The sequence below is a fragment of the Nerophis lumbriciformis genome, linkage group LG08 (assembly GCF_033978685.3).
Source record: "Nerophis lumbriciformis linkage group LG08, RoL_Nlum_v2.1, whole genome shotgun sequence".
Lineage (NCBI taxonomy): Eukaryota > Metazoa > Chordata > Actinopteri > Syngnathiformes > Syngnathidae > Nerophis > Nerophis lumbriciformis.
Genome location: NC_084555.2, coordinates 26,686,104 through 26,707,040, shown reverse-complemented (window position 1 = coordinate 26,707,040; position 20,937 = coordinate 26,686,104). Strand labels below are relative to the sequence as shown.

The window sequence follows — 20,937 nt, the reverse complement described above, 5'->3', positions numbered from 1 at the left end:
TGGCCATGAGGGAATTGTATTGCTTTGCTTCAAACAATCACACTGTAAAATAAATCTAAGATGGAGAATCTGAAAATTGACAACGACTTAGTGAGCTGGGATTAAACGAACACGCATAGGAGTAAAAGTACTACTCCTTTCAACAGTCAAATTTAAGCCTGAAGATGAAACATGAATTACAACAAAGTCTGAGGAACAAACCTTTCCACTGACTCTGCTGTGGAACACATCTTCATTCTTGTGGTGAGATGCTCTGACAGCACATGCACTGACAGGAAGTTAGTCCAAACATTACAGGAAGTCTTCTCAACGCTCATGCATAAATGACTGCTTCAAAGCAGACTGGTTTTGACATTTTGACAGTGTAGTAGTTAGTACCTGTATTTTATTTATTGCATTTCTGAAAGGAAACCCAATGTTTATTCTACTTACATCACACAAAGAACACATTAACCTAAATTACATAGCGTTCAAATATTTTTGATAGATATAACCAGGGGCGTGTTTAGATATTTGAGGGCTGAAGGAAAACCAAGTCATCGGGTCCTCCACATACTATAAAAAAACATGTTTGTTTTACTCCGTTATTGAGAAGGAAGCGTTAGTTTTGATTTGGGACATACAGTCCAACATTTTGATGTGTACTTGGGAGCAGGTGGTTCACCACTCCTAGTGTATGCAGACCATAACTTTAACTTTTTTACAGACTTAGGCCTTGTTCACACTGCAGGTCAATTCCAATTTTTTTTGCCCATATGTGACCTATATCAGATTTTTTCAAACACTGCAGCACATGTGACGTCATGACGTCATTCCTGCATGCTTGTCAGTTTGCGTTCACATTACACATCACATTTTTTGGGGGTAATGTAAATTATTACATAAAAAGATCGGTTTTGACAAAAAAATCCGAATTGGACAATGTACCCTGCAGTGTGAATATAGCCTTAGATATATGAATCAAAGAGTCCTTAGAAGCTCATTGTGTTGATTGGACATTAGATGTATAACAGCTAGCTATATATATACACACAAATAAATGAATAAATAAATAAAAACGCTTTTCTGAGATTATTTTGTTAGCGTAGTTAAGCCATGATGTGACGTATAATGCTATTATTGTGAAGGCCAAAAGTGTGTGATTGGTGGGAAAAAGAGAGCTCTTGATGCTGGCACTGTTTGGACTAAACAAGACTTTAAAAAGGTGTCTGTGGTGGAAACCACTGACAGTAGCTCTCACTAAGTTCATCACATACATTCTGTGTCACTGTGTAAAAAGGTGAGACATCTTGGGTAGTTTCAATAAAACACTTTTTGCTTTCTTCTTGCCTTCTCCTCTTCTCGTCTCCACTAGCGTAACCCTGCTTAATCTTGAAAAAAAACAAAACTTCTCATAACTGCGCCAACATGTTTGTTTTGGTCTGGCTTCCAGAATCAAGCCTGCACATGCGTAGTCGCATAGAATAGTCCATTGCGTGAGAAGGGACAGGGGGAGCTGTAGAAAAAGGTCATGATTGATTAAGCATTTTAATGTATTTTGAAGTGCATGAATTAAGACAAAACAATTAAGAATAGTTTAATACAAGAGAAAAGCTTATTCATTGTTTTTAGGAGATGTTTTGGGCCTCCTGGAAATCTCTGGGCGCCTGTGTTTACTTTATGGTAACTCCAATGTCATGATCTTGCATGGCAGTTATTATTAGCTTCTTGTATTGTATTATTTCCTGTCCAGTGGTCTTATTTTTGTTCCACTTCCTGTTGGCCTCTATTCCTTTCGCTCACCTGTCCCTGGTTGCCAATCAGGATGCTTTTTATGCCAGCCCTGTCCTCCAGACGGGGCTGGATCATTTTGCTTTGTTTGCTTTGTGCTTTACACATATTAGCTCTGTCATGATCCGTGGTCCGGATCATGTTTTTGTGTTTACTGTTAGTTTTGGACTCCTTTTGTTATTGCTTGTGCACCTGTGAGTTTGTTTCGTCACCATGGTTACTTATTATTTTCACCTGCCGCTTGTGTTTCCGACGCGCACCTGTTTGCCATCACTGACACTATTTAAGCCTGCCTTTCTGTTCACTCGTCCTGTCCTCCTTGTTTGCGGTAAGCTACAATCACGTTGGTTTGTTTTCATGTTCCAGAGTCCTGTGCTAAGTTTAGCCTTAACTTCCCGTGCGTTCGGCACACTTTTGCTTTGCTTGTTTTCTGTTTGCCTATGATTTATGTAAATAAATCATATCTTACCCTCACGTTTTTGTCCGGAGTGTCTGTGCCTGACGTCTCTGCATCTCGGAGTCCCGACAAACACCAGAACTTTACATTCACCCCTGAAAATAAAAGTGAGGAGGAAATCAACTGTTTTTAGGTTGTAGTTGATTTGTATTTAGTTAGTGAAATGATAAGTAGGTATAGTCATGTGGGGATATAACTATGCAATTATATGTTGGAAATTATTTATTGTGTACTTGCATTTAGCAGTTAATTATGAATCAGGTAATTATGTATATATAACTATGTAAAAATGGTTGGGCTTAGGTAAAATGTCATGGGCAGAACAATATAAGATAGAAAATCTGTTTTGTTCTTTTTGCTGCTTTTCAGACACATATACTTCTTTTCTATTATTATTTTCGCTTTATTCATTTGTTTTAATTGATCTTGACACAGATTATTTTATACATTGTTGTTCTGTAAAGATAGTAAACCATGTCATCCAGTACATTGAATAAAAAAGCATCCCACTTTAAGAGTAATCGTATGATCTCCATCAGCACAGCTGCTTTAAAATGTTATGGCAAATCACTTTCTATTCTCCTGCTACAGTAAGACACCATTATTATGCGTAAAGTTCCCTGAGTTTTCCACCTCCCACTTTGACTTTGCAGGTGCTGGCGCATTCATGTGACACTTGCTGATGCTTGTATAAACCTTTGAATGCGGCGATGGCAGCTTTGAAATGTGTTTGTAGATTAAATCAGGTATCCTGATATGTTTATCTGTGACATGCTTTATTCCCAGTCCCGTGTCAGCCTCTGTTCTTATAATAACAATGTAGAAAGATGTGGGGAATAGGTCAAGGGGAAACTATCTGCAGCGGCAGCGCAGAGTGGTGAGAGAAACATAAGTAAGCAGTACTTTATTGTTAAAGGACTCACTGACAAATAAGGCCTGGAGGTACAATACCGCGACCTCAATGCATTTTCCATATGATATTCATTTCCACTATTTAGGTTTCAAGGCACATGTGAGGTCATCCGTGTCCTGAGGTACGCCACGTTGTTAACAGGCCCTCTTTCGCACGGAGGGCCAATTTGGTTTCTTGTTCCAATAATTACGTCCGTGGCAATATCTGTACTACTACTCTTTCCCCCTCAGGGGATATGTTACATTGGGACTTGACATGACACATTATACGGACAAAAGTGGTTGGTCACATGGCAAATACACCTACAGATAGGGAAAATGGAACAAGATATGGAGTCACTATAAGTTTCTCCTCCTCTGGGATGAGATGTTGGCATGTGTCTGTAGGAATGGTAGAAGTGAACTTATGTTGAAACTTAGAGAGGGCACAGCCCACAACCTCAGTTTTAGTTTATCCCAATGTGGTTTGATGAGATTGAAGTCAGGGCTCTAAGGTTGTTTTACACCAAATATGCATCCATTGACCTTACTTTGTACAGAAAAGTTGTAAATCGTCCTCATAATTGTCAAATTTCTGTCTATTTACTGGTGCTTGGGACAATGGTCAAACAAGCTCCTGCATCAGAGGTCCTCAACTACATTTTTCCAATTGGCAGAAAGTGTATGTATGTACAAACCCTGTTTCCATATGAGTTGGGAAATTGTGTTAGATGTAAATATAAACGGAATACAATGATTTGCAAATCATGTTCAACCCATATTCAGTTGAATATGCTACAAAGACAACATTTTTGATGTTCAAACTGATAAACTTTTTTTTTTGTGCAAATAATCATTAACTTTAGAATTTGATGCCAGCAACACGTGACAAAGAAGTTGGGAAAGGTGGCAATAAATACTGATAAAGTTGAGGAATGCTCATCAAACACTTATTTGGAACATCCCACAGGTGAACAGGCAAATTGGGAACAGGTGGGTGCCATGATTGGGTATAAAAGTAGATTCCATGAAATGCTCAGTCATTCACAAACAAGGATGGGGCGAGGGTCACCACATTGTCAACAAATGCGTGAGCAAATTGTTGAACAGTTTAAGAAAAACCTTTCTCAACCAGCTATTGCAAGGAATTTAGGGATTTCACCATCTACTGTCCGTAATATCATCAAAGGGTTCCAAGAATCTGGAGAAATCACTGCATGTAAGCAGCTAAGCCCGTGACCTTCGATCCCTCAGGCTGTACTGCATCAACAAACGACATCAGTGTGTAAAGGATATCACCACATAGGCTCAGGAACACTTCAGAAACCTACTGTCAGTAACTACAGTTGGTCGCTACATCTGTAAGTGCAAGTTAAAACTCTCCTATGCAAGGCGAAAACCGTTTATCAACAACACCCAGAAACGCCGTCGGCTTCGCTGGGCCTGAGCTCATCTAAGATGGACTGATACAAAGTGGAAAAGTGTTCTGTGGTCTGACGAGTCCACATAGTTTTTGGAAACTGTGGACGTCGTGTCCTCTGGACCAAAGAGGAAAAAAAACATCCGGATTGTTATAGGTGCAAAGTTGAAAAGCCAGCATCTGTGATGGTATGGGGGTGTATTAGTGCCCAACACATGGGTAACTTACACATCTGTGAAGGCGCCATTAATGCTGAAAGGTTTTGGAGCAACATATGTTGCCATCCAAGCAACGTTACCATGGACGCCCCTGCTTATTTCAGCAAGACAATGCCAAGTCACGTGTTACATCAACGTGGCTTCATAGTAAAAGAGTGCGGGTACTAGACTGGCCTGCCTGTAGTCCAGACCTGTCTCCCATTGAAAATGTGTGGCGTATTATGAAGCCTAAAATACCACAACGGACACCCCCGGACTGTTGAACAACTTAAGCTGTACATCAAGCAAGAATGGGAAAGAATTCCACCTGAGAAGCTTAAAAAATGTGTCTCCTCAGTTCCCAAATGTTTACTGAGTGTTGTTAAAAGGAAAGGCCATGTAACAGTGGTGAACATACCCTTTCCCAACTACTTTGGCACGTGTTGCAGCCATGAAATTCAAAGTTGATTATTATTTGCAAAAAAAAAAAAAAAACTTCATGAGTTTGAACATCAAATATCTTGTCTTTGCAGTGCATTCAATTGAATATGGGTTGAAAAAGATTTTCAAATCATTGTATTCCGTTTATATTTACATCTAACACAATTTCCCAACTCATATGGAAACAGGGTTTGTATATTTTATATATATATATATATAGAAAACTTACGGATTCAAATCTACCAAGAACCCACCCACAGTTGAGGAACTAAAGGATTTTGAGAACGACATGCTCAAAATTATACAATCAGTCAAATTCAAGCCAATCCGCAACCCCACTCCTCACCAAGCTGAAAAATGACAAGGAGCGCATCAAGAAAGTAAACAACCTCATCATAGCTGCCGATAAAACCACAAACTTCTACAGAATGGACATACCAGAACACCACACCTTACTGGACAGAAGCATCACCAAATCATACAAAAAAGCGCAACCCAACACCTTACAGAACATCCACCTGGAAAATAAAAGGATCGCGGCTGAACTGGACATTGAGGACAGGGTGGACGCCACAGCCAACAAGGAAGCCTTCATCACATTGAAGGACCACAAACCCAACTTCGCAAATAACCCAACATGCCGACTAATAAACCCAACTAAATCTGAAATAGGAAAAATCAGCAAAATAAAACTGGACAGAGTCAACACAAAAATCAAGGACAAAACACCACTCAACCAATGGAGAAATACAGCAGCAGTAATCAAATGGTTCAACAACATCCAAGACAAACAACAGCACAACTTTATCTCCTTTGATATCGAGGAATTTTACCCTTCCATCACGCAAGACCTACTGACTCAAGCACTAGACTTCGCCTCAGACTACGACTCAATCACAGGCAACGAAAGAAACATCATCATCCACGCAAAAAACTCCATTCTCATCCACAACAGTACACCATGGCAAAAAAAGAACAATGCAACATTTGACGTCACTATGGGAAGTTTTGACGGAGCAGAAACGTGTGAACTCGTTGGGAGTTTCCTCCTCTCCCAGCTCGCTAGCCTCAATCTGAACCTTGGTATTTACCGTGATGACGGACTGGCAGTGTGTCGCGCCTCGCCAAGGAGCAGCGAGAATGCCAAGAAGCGCATATGCCAAATTTTCAAAGAGAACGGCCTACGGATCATGATTGAAGCCAACAAGCAAACCGTCAACTTTCTTGACGTAACTTTCAACCTGAGAAATAACAGCTACCAACCATTCACGAAACCCAACACAACACTCCAATACGTGCACCATGACAGCAACCACCCACCCACCACCACGAAAAGAATACCTACCGGAATCAATAAAAGGCTATCGATGCTGTCATCTAGCAAAGCTGAATTTGACCAAGCAACCCCCCCGTACCAAAAAGCCCTTGATGAAAGCGGATACAATTTCACCCTCACCTATGAACCCACGCCAGGAAACCGGCCAAAAAAGAACAGAAAACGAAACGACATCATCTGGTACAACCCACCATACAGCAAAAACGTCTCAACTAACATTGGACACAAATTCCTCAATCTGATTGACAAACACTTTCCCAAAGACAACACCCTAAGAAAAGTATTCAACAAGAACAACATTAAATTGAGCTACAGCTGCATGAACAATATACGACAAATCATCTCAAACCACAACAAAACAATTGCAAATGAGCCGTCGGCCCCCAGACAGAGCGACTCCAAAACCAACAAAGGCTGTAACTGTCGAAAGAAACCTGATTGCCCTCTCAACGGGGGGTGCTTACAAACATCAGTTGTCTACCAATCTAAGGTAATACGCAAGGACATTAACACATCCGACACATATGTAGGATTAACCGAGGGAGGATTCAAAACCAGATGGAACAATCACAAGGCTTCTTTCAGGAACAAAAACCTGCGAAATACCACAGAACTCAGCAAACACATTTGGGACCTCAAAGACAATAATGTTGAATATTCAATAACATGGCAAATTCTTGCATCCAGCACACCTTACAATAGTGGTAATAAAAGATGCAACCTATGCTTGAAAGAGAAACTGTTTATTATTTACCGTCCAGACCTGTCATCCCTCAACAAGCGCAGCGAAATTGTAACAGCATGCCGCCATAGACGGAAACACCTCCTAGGTAACACATGAGCCAATCACCACGCCCCTACGCCAGCCTGTACCCACCCACTCTGTGCCCTATATAAACCATGGTATGCGAATGCTCCCATTAAAATCTCCTGATGATTGAGGGTACCCCCCCTCATGAAACAGGCCTGTAGAGATGAAATAGTCTTGTGATTTTTTTCCCACACATACATATATATAGATATATATATATATATAGTACAGGTCAAGCTCATCGAGAGAATTCCAGGAGTGTGCAAAGCAGTGATTAGAGCAAAGGGTGGCTATTTTGAAGAAACTAGAATACAAAACATGTTTTCAGTTATTTCACCTTTTTTTTGTTGGGTACATTACTCCACATGTGTTCATTCATAGTTTTGATGCCTTCAGTGACAATCTACATGTAAATAGTCATGAAAATAACGAAAACACATTGAATGAGGAGAATGTATGTCCAAACTTTTGGCCTGTACTGTATATATGTAGACAACAATGAATGAAGAACTGAATAAAGTCGACATCTGGCTAAAATATCCCTTAATATAAGTAAAACTTACAACGGAAGTTATAAAAATAAGGAACATTTCTGTATTAAGATCAACAACAGGGTTATAGAAAAGGTGCAACATGCAACATTCTTAGGCATTTATATTGATGAATTCTTACATTTTAAAAACACATTGATGATCTGACAGCAAAACTATCAAAATATGTTGGCTTGTTTTATAAAGTCAGACACTCTCTGCTTCTTGAATGACTCCTAATCCTGTTTGGATCCTTGTTCAAACCACATCTAAATTACTGCAATATCATATGGTGTAATACTTATCCAAGTTATCTAGGAAATTATTCCTATCACGTCTTCCACACATACACATAACACGAGAAGAAAACATTGACTGAAGGGCAAATGCCATAAACTCAAAGGTACACGTTTTAGTATGTTTGGAATGAACTTGACAGTCCAATCACACAATCTACTTAATTGAGAAAGTTTAAAAAACCTTTGAAACATGGGTTATTACTACATTATACCACATCATGAACCCCAAAGGATGCAAAACAATACCAATTATACAAAGCGAGAGATGTATTATTTTTTGTTTATTGCAACATTAGTTATATAAATATTTATACATATAAATATCCTAAGTTAAAACTATGTATGTTTTTTTAACGAGAGGATAGCGAAAAAGAAGAAACTTCCGAACCGAAGAGATAAAGGCATCTCAAAAGGTTGGTTTAATATTTCTTTCAGTCCATAAAGTTTAAAGTGTACAGACCACGTGTTATTATAATGTCTGTCTCCCTATTTAAAACGACTACGTACATCCATGCAGAAATATAGCATTAAAAATAGCCTGTTTATCTTATCTAATTGTAGCCCGGTTAACCGAACATTACAAGCTTGTCACACTGCGGTGAGGGAAGTCCTGTTTTGGGGTTGTCTGATGAACTTCCTGTTTTATGTTGAAAGTCTAATCCTCCTCTCGTTTCAGGCCACTTGCTCTTCCTCCTGTGTCACTGGTCTGATGTCTTTCCTGATTGCCTGTGTCACCCTTCCTCATGTGTATGTAGCCCTCATCTTCCCCTGTCTTGTTGCCAGAGCATATTGTCTCGTCGTGTACCGCCAGCAGTCTTCCACAGCCTTGTCCAAGTTGTTAAGTATTGCCTCGCTTAATTTCTTTGTACCCTCTGAAGAGGAGTGATTTTGATTTGCTAAGGTTTTTTGGTCAGTTTTTTTTAGCTAGTTTCATAGTGCTCTTGCTCTGCCTTCTTTCTTCCCTCCTCTTGGAGCGCTTTAATTTGTAGTTTCCTTCGCCCTTTATAGTGTAGTTTGTTTATAGCTTTTTGTCTCCTCTTTGTGAGCGATTTTCTTTTGGTGTAGTTAATCGTAGATTGTTGTTTTTTTGATTGTTAGAGCCGTGTAGATTTTGCTGTCACCTTTTTTCCCCTCCCTCGGGAGGGATTTTTCGTTTATTGTTTTTTGCCCTGTGCTACGTTTCCTTTTTACTCTAGTGTGTCTAGTATAGAATTTATAGCCATTTGTTTATTCACTCTATCTGAAGAGAGTTCTCAGAAACTGTTGAATGAAAGCCTGCGTCAATCGTTTCCCGTCTGCAACTGAGTCCTCATTTTTGCCAAGGCCTAACAAAGCTAACAATGCTACATTTCTAACATATTATCAAACAATCTACTGTTACTGGACTTACTGCTTCATTGTATCCACCATTGCCATAAATTGTAGGAATATAGCTGTGGAGGTCTAGCTTCTACGGGTTCTTCGTACCACCAGGGAGGGACATGACAGCCTCGTTCATCATTGTGAACAATGATTTATTTTTCAATAACTGTTCTTTGGGTTGCTTTTCAGCCATTAGTTCTTGTCTCCGTCTCGCTCTCGCTCGTGCTCGTGTTCGCTCTCCACCATCAACAACTCTTCCTCTCTCCTTCCCGGCTGCTGCCTTTAACACAGCGACAGGTGATCAGATAAACACTACCAGGTGGGTCATCTACGCACCTGTCGCTGATCTCGAAGCCGGTCCTGGCACACCCCACTTCGCTGCAGGTCCGGAGAGACGAGACACACAACTCAAAAAATGACGAAGGGCTGCTGGATGACGACACAGGACAAGACACAATGAGCACAACGGAGGGGAAACACAAAGAGCGAGGAAGCACATAGGCAAGGAAGCTAGAGACGTGTAAGGCTTACTGTACTGGTACAAGTAGCTACGTTCTGGCACCGGAACGCAGGACGCACTGGCTTACGAAGGCAGGGATCTCATCAGCGTCAGGTGTGTTGATTGTAGAATGAGTGCAGCCGAGCGGAGGTACAGCGGAGTGAGAGGCAGCAGGTGTTTGAACCGTAACACTTACTGCTTCATTGTATCCAACATTGCCATACATTGTGGAAATATAGCATTATAAGTAGCCTGTTTATATCTCATCTACATCTAGGCAAGTTAGGCTACTATTACAAGCTAATAATGCTACATCGCTAACAATTTATTCACTTGGTAGTCTACTTTTACTAGACTTATCGCTTTATTGTCTCTATTGTCACCATAAATTGTAGGGATTAAATCTAGTTTTGGGTAAATCATTCAGTATATTGTCCTCCCAACTGAATCTGGGGTATCTTAGCCAGGCTTTGTGCTTCATGTCAGGCTGCAATTCTTGCTGGGCTTACGTCACATACTCCAAGTATTGTCACAAAACACAAACGTTAACCAGGCACTACTTACTTCTTGAGATGAGGTTGGAAGTTTGTATAGTGACATGTGCTGGTAAACGCAAACAATGACAGCACATTTTTGGTTATCAGGTCGCACCATTGACATATTTTTGTTTGGAATACATAGAGCTGCAGCTATCTAATATTTTAGTAATCAAGTATTCTATCAAATATCCCGATCAATTAATTGAATAATCGAATATATCATATTTTTGTTTAATTTTTTATTTTAATTTTTTTTGTCCTGTCCAGGCAGAAATGTAGGTCGGCACCTATGCTATAGAGCAGGTGTGCCCACACTTTTTCTGCAGGCGAGCTACTTTTCAATTGACCAAGTGGAGGGGATCTACCTCATTCATATATAACATTTATATTTATTTATTTGTGAAAGAGACGTTTTTGTTAAAAAGTTAAAGGTGTTTAATGATAATACAAGCATGTTTAACACATATAGGTTCCTTTCTTTCATGAAGACAAGAATATAAGTTGGTGTGTTACCTGATTCTGATGACTTGCATTGATTGGAATCAGACAGTAGTGCTGGTAACGTCCACATTTCTGAATGGAGGAGAAAAAAAGTCCTCCTTTCTATCCAATACCACATGAAAGTGGTTGGTTTTTGGCATCTTATTTGTCCGGCTTCCATACACTTTACAAAAAAACATTGGCGGCAAACTCCGTAACTTGCTCGCTTGTGCACGTCAGCTTTCTGAGACTCTTATTTTGTTAGCGCAGGCAGCATGAAGCAGCGCTTTTATTGTGAAGATAGGAACTGTGCAGTTGGTCTTTAGAGTTTTGACGGAAGGTACAGCGCGAGAGTCTGTTGAAATAAAAAGTGTTTCTCGCCTTCCTGTCGGTAATTTTTTCTTGATAATGATCTCACAGCAGCCAGCGTCATCTCACAAGACCCTCGGGTGCCGTGAATGTCAATCAAGTGACGTCTTGGTGAAGATTGATGATCGCTAATTTTTAGGTTTATTTTTTAAATGCCTGGCTGGCGATCGACTGACACACCCTCCGCGATCGACCTGTAGTTTGCGATCGACGTAATGGGCACCCCTGCTATAGAGACTATAGTGGGTGCAAGTGCAAGCTATCCAAGTAGCATGTGGTTGCATGACTTGAATAACCCGAATAACTTTGCACGACTACTTTCGCGTGGTTACTAATGAAAGGCTAATTGAACACGACAGCTCGGATAGCCTTGTTGGTTTTCAACACCTTTTGGCGGCATTTGATGACATCGCGGGATTGAGAGAACACATCCTGGTTATCATAATGAATAACATTTATTTTACTAACACAACTTTTGCGTTTACATTTGATAATAGATGACTTTCCTCGCCTCCGGACGTCACTCAATTCGGATGCTTTCTCGACAGGTGCTACGGCATCGAACTTGTGCTATTGTGGTATGCGAGCTCCACTTTGCAATGTTTGCATACTATTGCGTTTTTCTTCGATTTTAGTGTGAAGTGCTCCCACACCTTAGACAATTCCCTCGTTTTGCTATGGCTCTTGTCCACAGCTTTCTGCGGCGTCTGCCATTGCGAGTTATGTCGGTGAAAATGTTTTCTAATCTCAAGCGTATTTAAAGGAGTGGTGTTGTGCAGTGCAGGGGGCGTACGATCTGACGTAAACACACTGTGCAATACCTAAAAAGTCCGTTTACTAAACGAGGCAAAATGCCATAAAAAAATTTAACGACGCCTCGAGGCAGCTAAACTTCCTCGAATATATTTTGTAATTGAATTACTCGAGTTACTCCAGGAATCGTTTCAGGTCTAGGACGACAACTGCACTCAGGAAAACAAAAATGGTGGACTCAGAGATCTTCTACCAAATACGGAGATATCCGCTGACGTAACCATGGCAAAATGCAGCACAATCTTCTCGAATCTCACAAAGTTCGGAACAAGACAATTGTTATATAAGTATCTCAGCCATGCCTCCATGGTTTGAATTCAAATTTTCGGAGTCTCATGGGGATGTCAATTACACAACAGGTGCCAACAGTTAAGAATTTGTATAATATCAAATCCCAAAAATTTCAAATGGGAGCATAAACGTGCAGACTGGAAGTTTCCTTCATTAAAAATGTAAGTCTTTAATATTGAGTTGCAATGCACATGTACATCTCAAGGCTTTTTTTTATTTTTGCAATTATGCAAACTATAGATACATTCTTTGTAACAACCATGCATTAACCCAACAGAAAATGTGCATCTTCAGAAAAAGCTACAGATAACTCTTGTGGCGGAGCTATTGTCTTCCCTTTGCAGCCACAAGGCTTAGAATAGCAGTCAGCAGCTCGTGTGTAATGTAATGGAAAAAACAACAACATAAAGACCTGCCTCCTGACTACCATCTCGGTGGTGGTGATACTGTATGTACGTAGGCTTGGTAACCAAATGTGTTAAAATGCTTTGTGAGGTGATAAGACTACGAGTTCACACACAACATTGAGGTTTAAGCAATACATTACTAATCTGATTGTACGGCATCATCTGTCACCTCCGATTTAAATGCATCTATACAAATAAAACTAATAAAGTGTATAGCCTACTGGTGACAGCATTGGGAATATAATCTTTGTTACAGCTCCTGCATAGAGATTGTGCAGGTGCGTCTCCTAAAGCAGTGGTTCTGAATTCACATACTATATATGACCTCATACTATTTTAACTGTTTTCTGCTGGTGTATACTGCCCATGTACAACACGCCACCGTGCATTCTGCAAATAGCTTGCAGCTTCTCTTTGTTGACACGGTGCAGACCTCCCATAGAGTAAATATGGACTCAACATTTGGCGCTTTCAAGTTTTAGCATAGTGAGAAACGTCTGGAGTTGATGTTCATCTTAGTGAGGCCCAAGTGCTTGAGAGGGGTGGACAGAGCGAAGGTGGCCTTCATGGGAATGTCGCACAGCAAATCGGAATCCTCGTCGCACTCCTCCAGCTCGTACGTGGCGTTGTCCAGCATCTCCTTGTGGCGCTCACACACCTGCTCCACTTTCAGTTTGTGGATCTCTCCGCGCAGGCGGATCAGCTGACGGGCCAGATGGTTGTCCTGAACTTGCATTTCCCTCTTAAGGAGAGGGAAAAGGTGAAAAGTTAACAACTTTTAAAGTATAATACCAGTATCAGTATAGTATCAGCTTAGATGAGATCAATCTGTGGGCTTCATATGCCAAAGAATCACTTGAATAAAGTACAGTGTTTGTTTTTTCTTTATTCAAACAGTGTTACTGTTCAAACTGTGTGTAATGTTACAGTGGCCAAAAATATTAAATATGCTTGTTGAATAAAACCTTTGCCTTCTTTTTAATTAATACGTAGGCCTACTAGACTACTGTATATAAATGTTGGTCATTGTGGTGGTATTTGGAGAGCCACGTTGGTGGTAAAAAAAAGTTTGAGAACCACTCGTACAGATCAAAGTATGCAGAGAATCCAGGTAACAGGACGAAAGAAAATGAAGTCAGTCATGCCTTAAATGAAAGTTTTCAGTGGGACAGAAGACTGACAGTTTCATATTAAGAGAAGAGCTCCAGTAAGCAAGGATAATATTTATTTACATTCTATATGGCAGGGGGCGTCAACGTTTTCCAGGCCAAGGACCCCCAAACCTACAGACCCCCCCTCCTTAAATATCTAGTATAGGGGTGCCCAAAAGAAGTAAAGTGAAGTGAATTATATTTATATAGCGCTTTTCTCTAGTGACTCAAAGCGCTTTACATAGTGAAAACCCAATATCTAAGTTACATTTAAACCAGTGTGGGTTGCACTGGGAGCAGGTGGGTAAAGTGTCTTGCCCAAGGACACAACGGCAGTGACTAGGATGGCGGAAGCGGTGATCGAACCTGCAACCCTCAGGTTGATGACACGGCCACTCTACCAACCGAGCTATACCGCCCCAAAAGAAAATGGGGCCAAAATGGAAATTTGCCAATGGTCCGTGAGCCAAATACCAATTTTTACCATGCAACAGCTCCATGAGTGAGGAATTTAGCCTCATATTGCTATAAATAAATATAAGATAGTAGAGATTGTTAAACAGACTGTGTGTCTAATTCAGTTAACTTGCAACTATGTGTCTTTTATGTACTTATTCAACAGCGAAACAATCAAAAGGTAATTTTGCCATTTCCAGGTGTTCTTCTGTAACGACGTAACGACTTACTGGGGGCGGAAAGTTGAAAACAGTGTAATAAACAAAACTGGAAAAGTAAGCGAAGTCTGATCACTTTTTCAGTCATAAATAACTTTTTTTTTTTACTTTTTCAGTAATACTAATATACCTGGTCACCTCCGTCGTGTCTGTGGCATACCTAAAGTTGTGTTGCGGCTTTATATTATTTTTTTGTGGCGTTTGTATTTGTCGTGGCTTTTGAAATTAGGCTGTGGCTGAAAGTTGTTGAGTTGTAATATATGATATTGTCTTGTCGCGTCTGAATTTGTTGCGACCTTTCCTCGGCCACCGTAGCTATCTGCCGTTCTTGTTTTGCCGACTAATGGTGATGACGCCACAGACGGGCAGAAGGACTATGATAAGTTTTAACAAACTCATCATTAAAAGTGTTAAACTTCATATAAAGTCTGCCATTCTTACGGTAAATCAAAAGTTTTCCTTTTTCTAGTATCGATAAAATCGATCGATTGTCTTGTAAAACGATGTTGTATCGATACCTATCTTGCTGAAGGCAAACTTGCCCAGCACAGATCGATGTACTTGAATCTTAGGAATATAAATCGATTACACCTCAAGTAAATATTGTACATTATTATCACATTACTTGACAAGACCACTTTAGTTGTTTGCACATTTTATTGTATTGTTTTTATATAATATTTCTTATCTAAAATGTTGTTTTTCTTTTTAAAAGACATGATAGCATGTTAAAATTGTGCTGTTTGGGGTGGCAAGCACCAATATATTTGATTCCAATTCATTTCAATGGGAGACGTTGTCTTGAGATACATGTTGTTTTAAATAAATAAATGATAAATGGGTTGTACTTGTATAGCGCTTTTCTACCTTCAAGGTACTCAAAGCGCTTTGACACTACTTCCACATTTACCCATTCACACACACATTCACACACTGATGGAGGGAGCTGCCATGCAAGGCGCTAACCAGCACCCATCAGGAGCAAGGGTGAAGTGTCTTGCTCAGGACACAACGGACATGACGAGGTTGGTACTAGGTGGGGATTGAACCAGGGACCCTCGGGTCGCGCACGGCCATTCTTCCACTGCGCCACGCCGTTGAGTTAAGAGCTGCATTACAGAACCAATTAAGATCATAAGTTGAGGTAGGACTGTATAAGCTTGTAGATCAGGGGTGTCAAACTCATTTTAGCTCAGGGGCCGCATGGAGGAAAATCTGTGCACATGCGGGGCCGGACTATTAAAATCATGGTATTGAAACTAAAAATTAAAGACAACTTCAGATTGTTTTCTTTGTCTTACTTTAGCCAAAAATAGAACAAACATATTATGAAAATTTTACAATAAAAATATAGAAAAAAATACCGGCAGTGGTAAAGTTTAGATCCATGAAGGAATGAAGAAAGTGAATGAATGTTTATAACTGAATACATTTACATATGCATAAAAATGTGTTTTCTTTTGTATAATTTTTTTTAATTAATTAAGTTTATGACAACCGTTTTCCAAAACATAATATAGAATGTGAGATGTAACAGGATAATGTGTATTTATCATTTGTTTTCAAAAACTGTTACAGATTTACTGTGGGACCCCATTTTTATGACTTGAACATTTTGAAAATTCCCAGCGCCAACACTGATGGGAGTATTGATGTATGCAAAACAACAGCAGGCGGCTGTGGCCTGCGGGCCGGTTCTAATACTAATCAAATATCATCCCGGGGGCCAGAGATAATTCAATCCTTGCCTTGACTTTGACACAAATGTTATAGATAATAAGGATAAACAAATTAAAGGGAACATCATTAATCAATAGCCTTTTATTTAACAGAGCATATGACAACTGAAAGTATTTTATCTACACATTTGATTTTAATGTAATTAATTAATTATTATCCATCCATCCATCCATTTCCTACCGCTTGTCCCTTATGATACTTGTATTTTTAGTAATTCACCCTCTTGTACATTTTAGGCATCTGTAAAGCCCTTTCAATAGCCTTGCGCACAAATTGTGCTCTAAAACTACTTGCCTTGAAAAATATGGCCCTGTATTTATTTTGATTGATTGTTTAGTGTGGGTACGATCTTTGACCTGTGTTTCATCTGGATTATATAAATTACCAAATATCAGATATCACAATCAATAAATTAAATGGAAAATCACAGAATTATTCAATGATATATTTTGAAAAATGTATAGTTTCGATATAAGTATGTGGTATCAGATCAGTACCAAAATGTGCAGTATCACCCATCCACACTGAAGTTTGACTAACTAAGTTTGGTGTCACTCACCAACTCTTGCCTGAGAAACTCCAAGGCGTCGTCAAGAGAGTCAAAGCCACAGATGGTAGGCACCACTTGTGGATACTCGCTCGCTGATGCTTGGGTTTGGTCGTCACACTTTGGTGGGTCTTTGCCCTTCCACGGCCCACTCTGGAGCCGCTCCTGCCACTCGAGATAAGATGGCCTGCGGGTCTCTAACTTCAACTTTTCCGTCAGTGCTTTCACTTTGTCCAGACCTCCAGCGTCTCCCTCGCCTCCCGAATGTTGCACATCCATCAGGGCAGAGATGGCGTCAGCATGGAAATGTCGCTCGAAGGACCATTGAGGTCCGAACCTCCTTTATAGGCGGTTGCAAGTTGAGGGAACGACCGCCCAACCCGCCCCACGGATTAAGATCCTGTGTGGAGAAGTCAAACAATGTATAACCTGTTTACTTTGATTTCAGATTTTTTTTGCATCAGAGCAAGAATATATCTGTCACCGTTTTGTGACGTTCCACCTTTTTCATCATCATCTAATAATACTGTAATGAGGTTGCCTCATATCTACTAATAACCTCGCATTATCCACAACCAAATCAATTAAAATGTATTTTATTTCACACAAAAAAATTAAAATACTATTCGCAATATTGAAATATGTACTGTTTTTAGTGTCAAATAAAATCACCTACTTTTGAAGTGTTTAGTAAAAAAAAAAAATAGAAACAACAATATTCAATACAGTGTACATTTTACACTCGTCAAAATATGAATGCATGCTGTCATCTAGTGGCTATTTATCACATTGCACCTTGTCCTCAAATGATCGAGAGTTCACAGTCCCAGTTGTTCCAAAACTGTAATGTTGATCGACATTATTCGGATTTTGAAATCCCCCTTTTATGCTATCCAGGTTCACGTAATCTGTTTGTACTTTTCACCCAGTTGTTCAAAGCAAAATTCAATTGGATCGACCTGATTCAGATCCAAACTTTTAGTAATGAGTGCTCCAATCAGAATGCATATCACTCAGAAGACTGCTAGGTGTTTAACCCTCAGAGCAGTGGTTCTAAAACTTTTTCTACCAAGTGCCACCTCAGAAAACACTTGGCTGTCCAAGTACCGCCATAATGACCAACAATAAAATACAGTAGCGCAGTAGGCCTAAGTATTCATTAAAAACAAGGCAAAGGTTTTGTTTAGTAATTTAAAAAATATATGTTTGGCCACTGTAACATTACACAGTTTGAACAAAAACACTGTGTTTGAATATCGGAACATAAAACACTGTACTTGAATCAAGTGATTCTTTGGTGTGCTACACATTAGAGCCCACTAGTGCAGGGGTCGGCAACCCAAAATGTTGCCATACACAAAAAAATAAGTCTGTCTGGAGCCGCAAAAAATTAAGCACCTTATATAAGTCTGATAATAAAGGCAACACATGACGTAAGTGTCTATATTAGCTATAATATTGAAATTGTAATATTTATTCTACACACTTTTACAACATTGAAAAACAGTAGTAAAACAGAAGCTTCTCAGAGGGTGAGATACTGTAACTCCTGGAAATTACTGGCTTAGAATTAAGTGTGTCCAAGTTAAAGGAAACAGCAGGCTGTCTTCTTTTAATAGATGTATTACAATCTTTGGCAAGCCAGGTAACGTTTGCTGTGGTCTGGAACAACATGGCACACTAACAACTATCTGAAATGTAGCCAATATTGCGTACAGATAATGTGTCATGAGACATGCAAATATAAATTAAAAGTAAAGGAAATTAAATGAGCTCAAATATACCCACAAATGAGGCATAATGATGTAATATGTACATACAGCTAGCCTAAATAGCTTGTTAGCATCGATTAGCTTGCAGTCATGCAGTGACCAAATATACTGTACCTGATTAGCACTCCAACAAGTCAATAACCTCAACACAGCTCACCTTTGTGCGTTCACGCACAGCATGAAACGTTTGGTGGACAAAATGAGACAAAGAAGGAGTGGAATAAAACATGTTTTTCTGTGCCAGTCGGATAAAGTTGTACATGTAAACAAATTGTTGTGTCACAGTCCACACAACTATGGTGAGTTCAAGGACCGCCCAAATTAGTAGGACAAAACTCACCAAATACTCTCATCAGTGAAGCATAAACACAAACCTATTAAACAGTGGGCTTTCTAACAATTAGGAAGGTTTGTGTCATGTTTTCCCCCACTACAAAATACACATTAAAACAAAAAATATATGTTTTTCCCCCACCATTTTCCATTTTCATAAATTTTTTAAAAAGCTCCAGGGAGCCACTAGGGCAGCACAAAATAGCCGCACGGCTCCAGAGCTGCGGATCATTTAATGTAAATGGGAGGACGGGTCCTGACTGTTGTTTGTAATTACGCACCAAACAGCAGCTCAGTACCAGCACTTTTTGAGTTCCCTTGAGGGAGTACTGGAGAGTGCTCCTTCGGGTGATTCCCTTGTTCTGCTGGGTGACTTCAACGCTCATGTTGGCAACTACAGTGAAACCTGGAGAGGCGTGATTGGGAAGAACGGCCACCCTGATCTGAACCCGAGTGTGAAGCGACTGGGATGAGAATCAGCACCTCCAAGTCTGAGTCCATGGTTCTCGCCCGGAAAAGGGTAGAGTTCCATCTCCCGGTTGGGGAAAAGTTATCGTCTCAAGTGGAGGAGTTCAAGTACCTCGGAGTCTCGTTCACGAGTGAGGGAAGAGTGGTTCGTGAAATCGACAGGCCGATCAGTGCGGCGTTTTCAGTAATGCGGACACTGTATCGATCCGTTGTAGTAAAGAAGGAGGTGAGCCGGAAGGCAAAGCTCTCAATTTACCGGTCGATCTACGTTCTCATCCTCACCTATGGTCATGAGCTTTGGGTTATGTCCGAAACGACACGATCCCGGGTACAAGCGGTCGAAATGAGTTTCCTCCGTCGGGTGGCTGGGCTCTCCCTTAGAGATAGTATGGGAAGCTCTGTCATCCGGGAGGAGCTCAAAGTAAACCCGCTGGTCCTCCACATCGAGAAGAGCCAGATGAGGTGGTTTGGGCATCTGGTCAGGATGCCACCTGGATGGCTCCATGGGGAGGTGTTTAGGGCACGTCTGACCGGTAGGAGGCCACGCGAAGACCCAGGACACGTTGGAAAGACTGTCTCCCGGGCTGGCTTGGGAATGCCGTGACCCTGAGAGTAGGAGCTAGACGAAGTGGCTGGGTAGAGGGAAGTCTGGGCTTCACTGCTTAGGCTTCTGCCCCTGCGACACGACCTCGGATAAGTGGAATAAGATGCATGGATGGATGGATGGATGGATGGCCCTTTGTCATATTTACTGTTATTGAATTGTACTGAATTAGATGGAACCATTTTTATTTAATTAGATGGAACCAGGAAGCACGGTGACACAGGGGTTAGTGCATGTGCCTCACAATACGAAGGTCCTGAATAGTCAAGAGTTCAATCCCAGGCTCGAGATCCTTCTGTGTGGAGTTTGCATGTTCTCCCCGTGACTGCGTGGGTTCCCTCCGGGTACTCCGGCTTCCTCCCACTACCAAAAACATGCACCTGGGGATACACTAAAATTGGCCCTGGTGTGTGAATGTTGTCTGTCTATCTGTGTTGGCCCTGTGATGAGGTGGCGACTTGCAAATGCCCAAATGCAGCTCAGATAGGCTCCAGCACCCCCCGCGACCGCAAAAAGGGACAAGCGGTAGAAAATGGATGGATGGATAGATGGAACCATTTTGGTCAAGTGTTTCTTACAGGATTTAAATGTGGTGGTGGCTTCCGGTGGGGAGGGGGTGGTGGTACGTTATGACATGATGACGTAACAGCCAATGACAACCATGGCGCTTTCGAAATGCAATGAAACGCAAATGAAATTATTTGGCTCTGAACAAAGAGCAGCGTTTTCTCATAAT

General features: G+C 40.6%; 1 protein-coding gene across 1 annotated transcript; it reads right to left on the bottom strand.

The window, feature by feature from the left end:
* Positions 1-12,649: 12,649 nt before the first annotated feature.
* On the bottom strand, positions 12,650-17,396 carry fam167b (family with sequence similarity 167 member B). The gene is made up of 2 exons (XM_061967966.2): positions 17,037-17,396; positions 12,650-13,654 (listed from the first exon to the last, which is right to left on the bottom strand). The coding sequence occupies exons 1-2, from the start codon at positions 17,301-17,303 to the stop codon at positions 13,391-13,393; spliced, it is 531 nt and encodes a 176-aa protein (XP_061823950.1). The 5' UTR covers positions 17,304-17,396; the 3' UTR covers positions 12,650-13,390.
* Between the last annotated feature and the right edge of the window lie 3,541 nt (positions 17,397-20,937).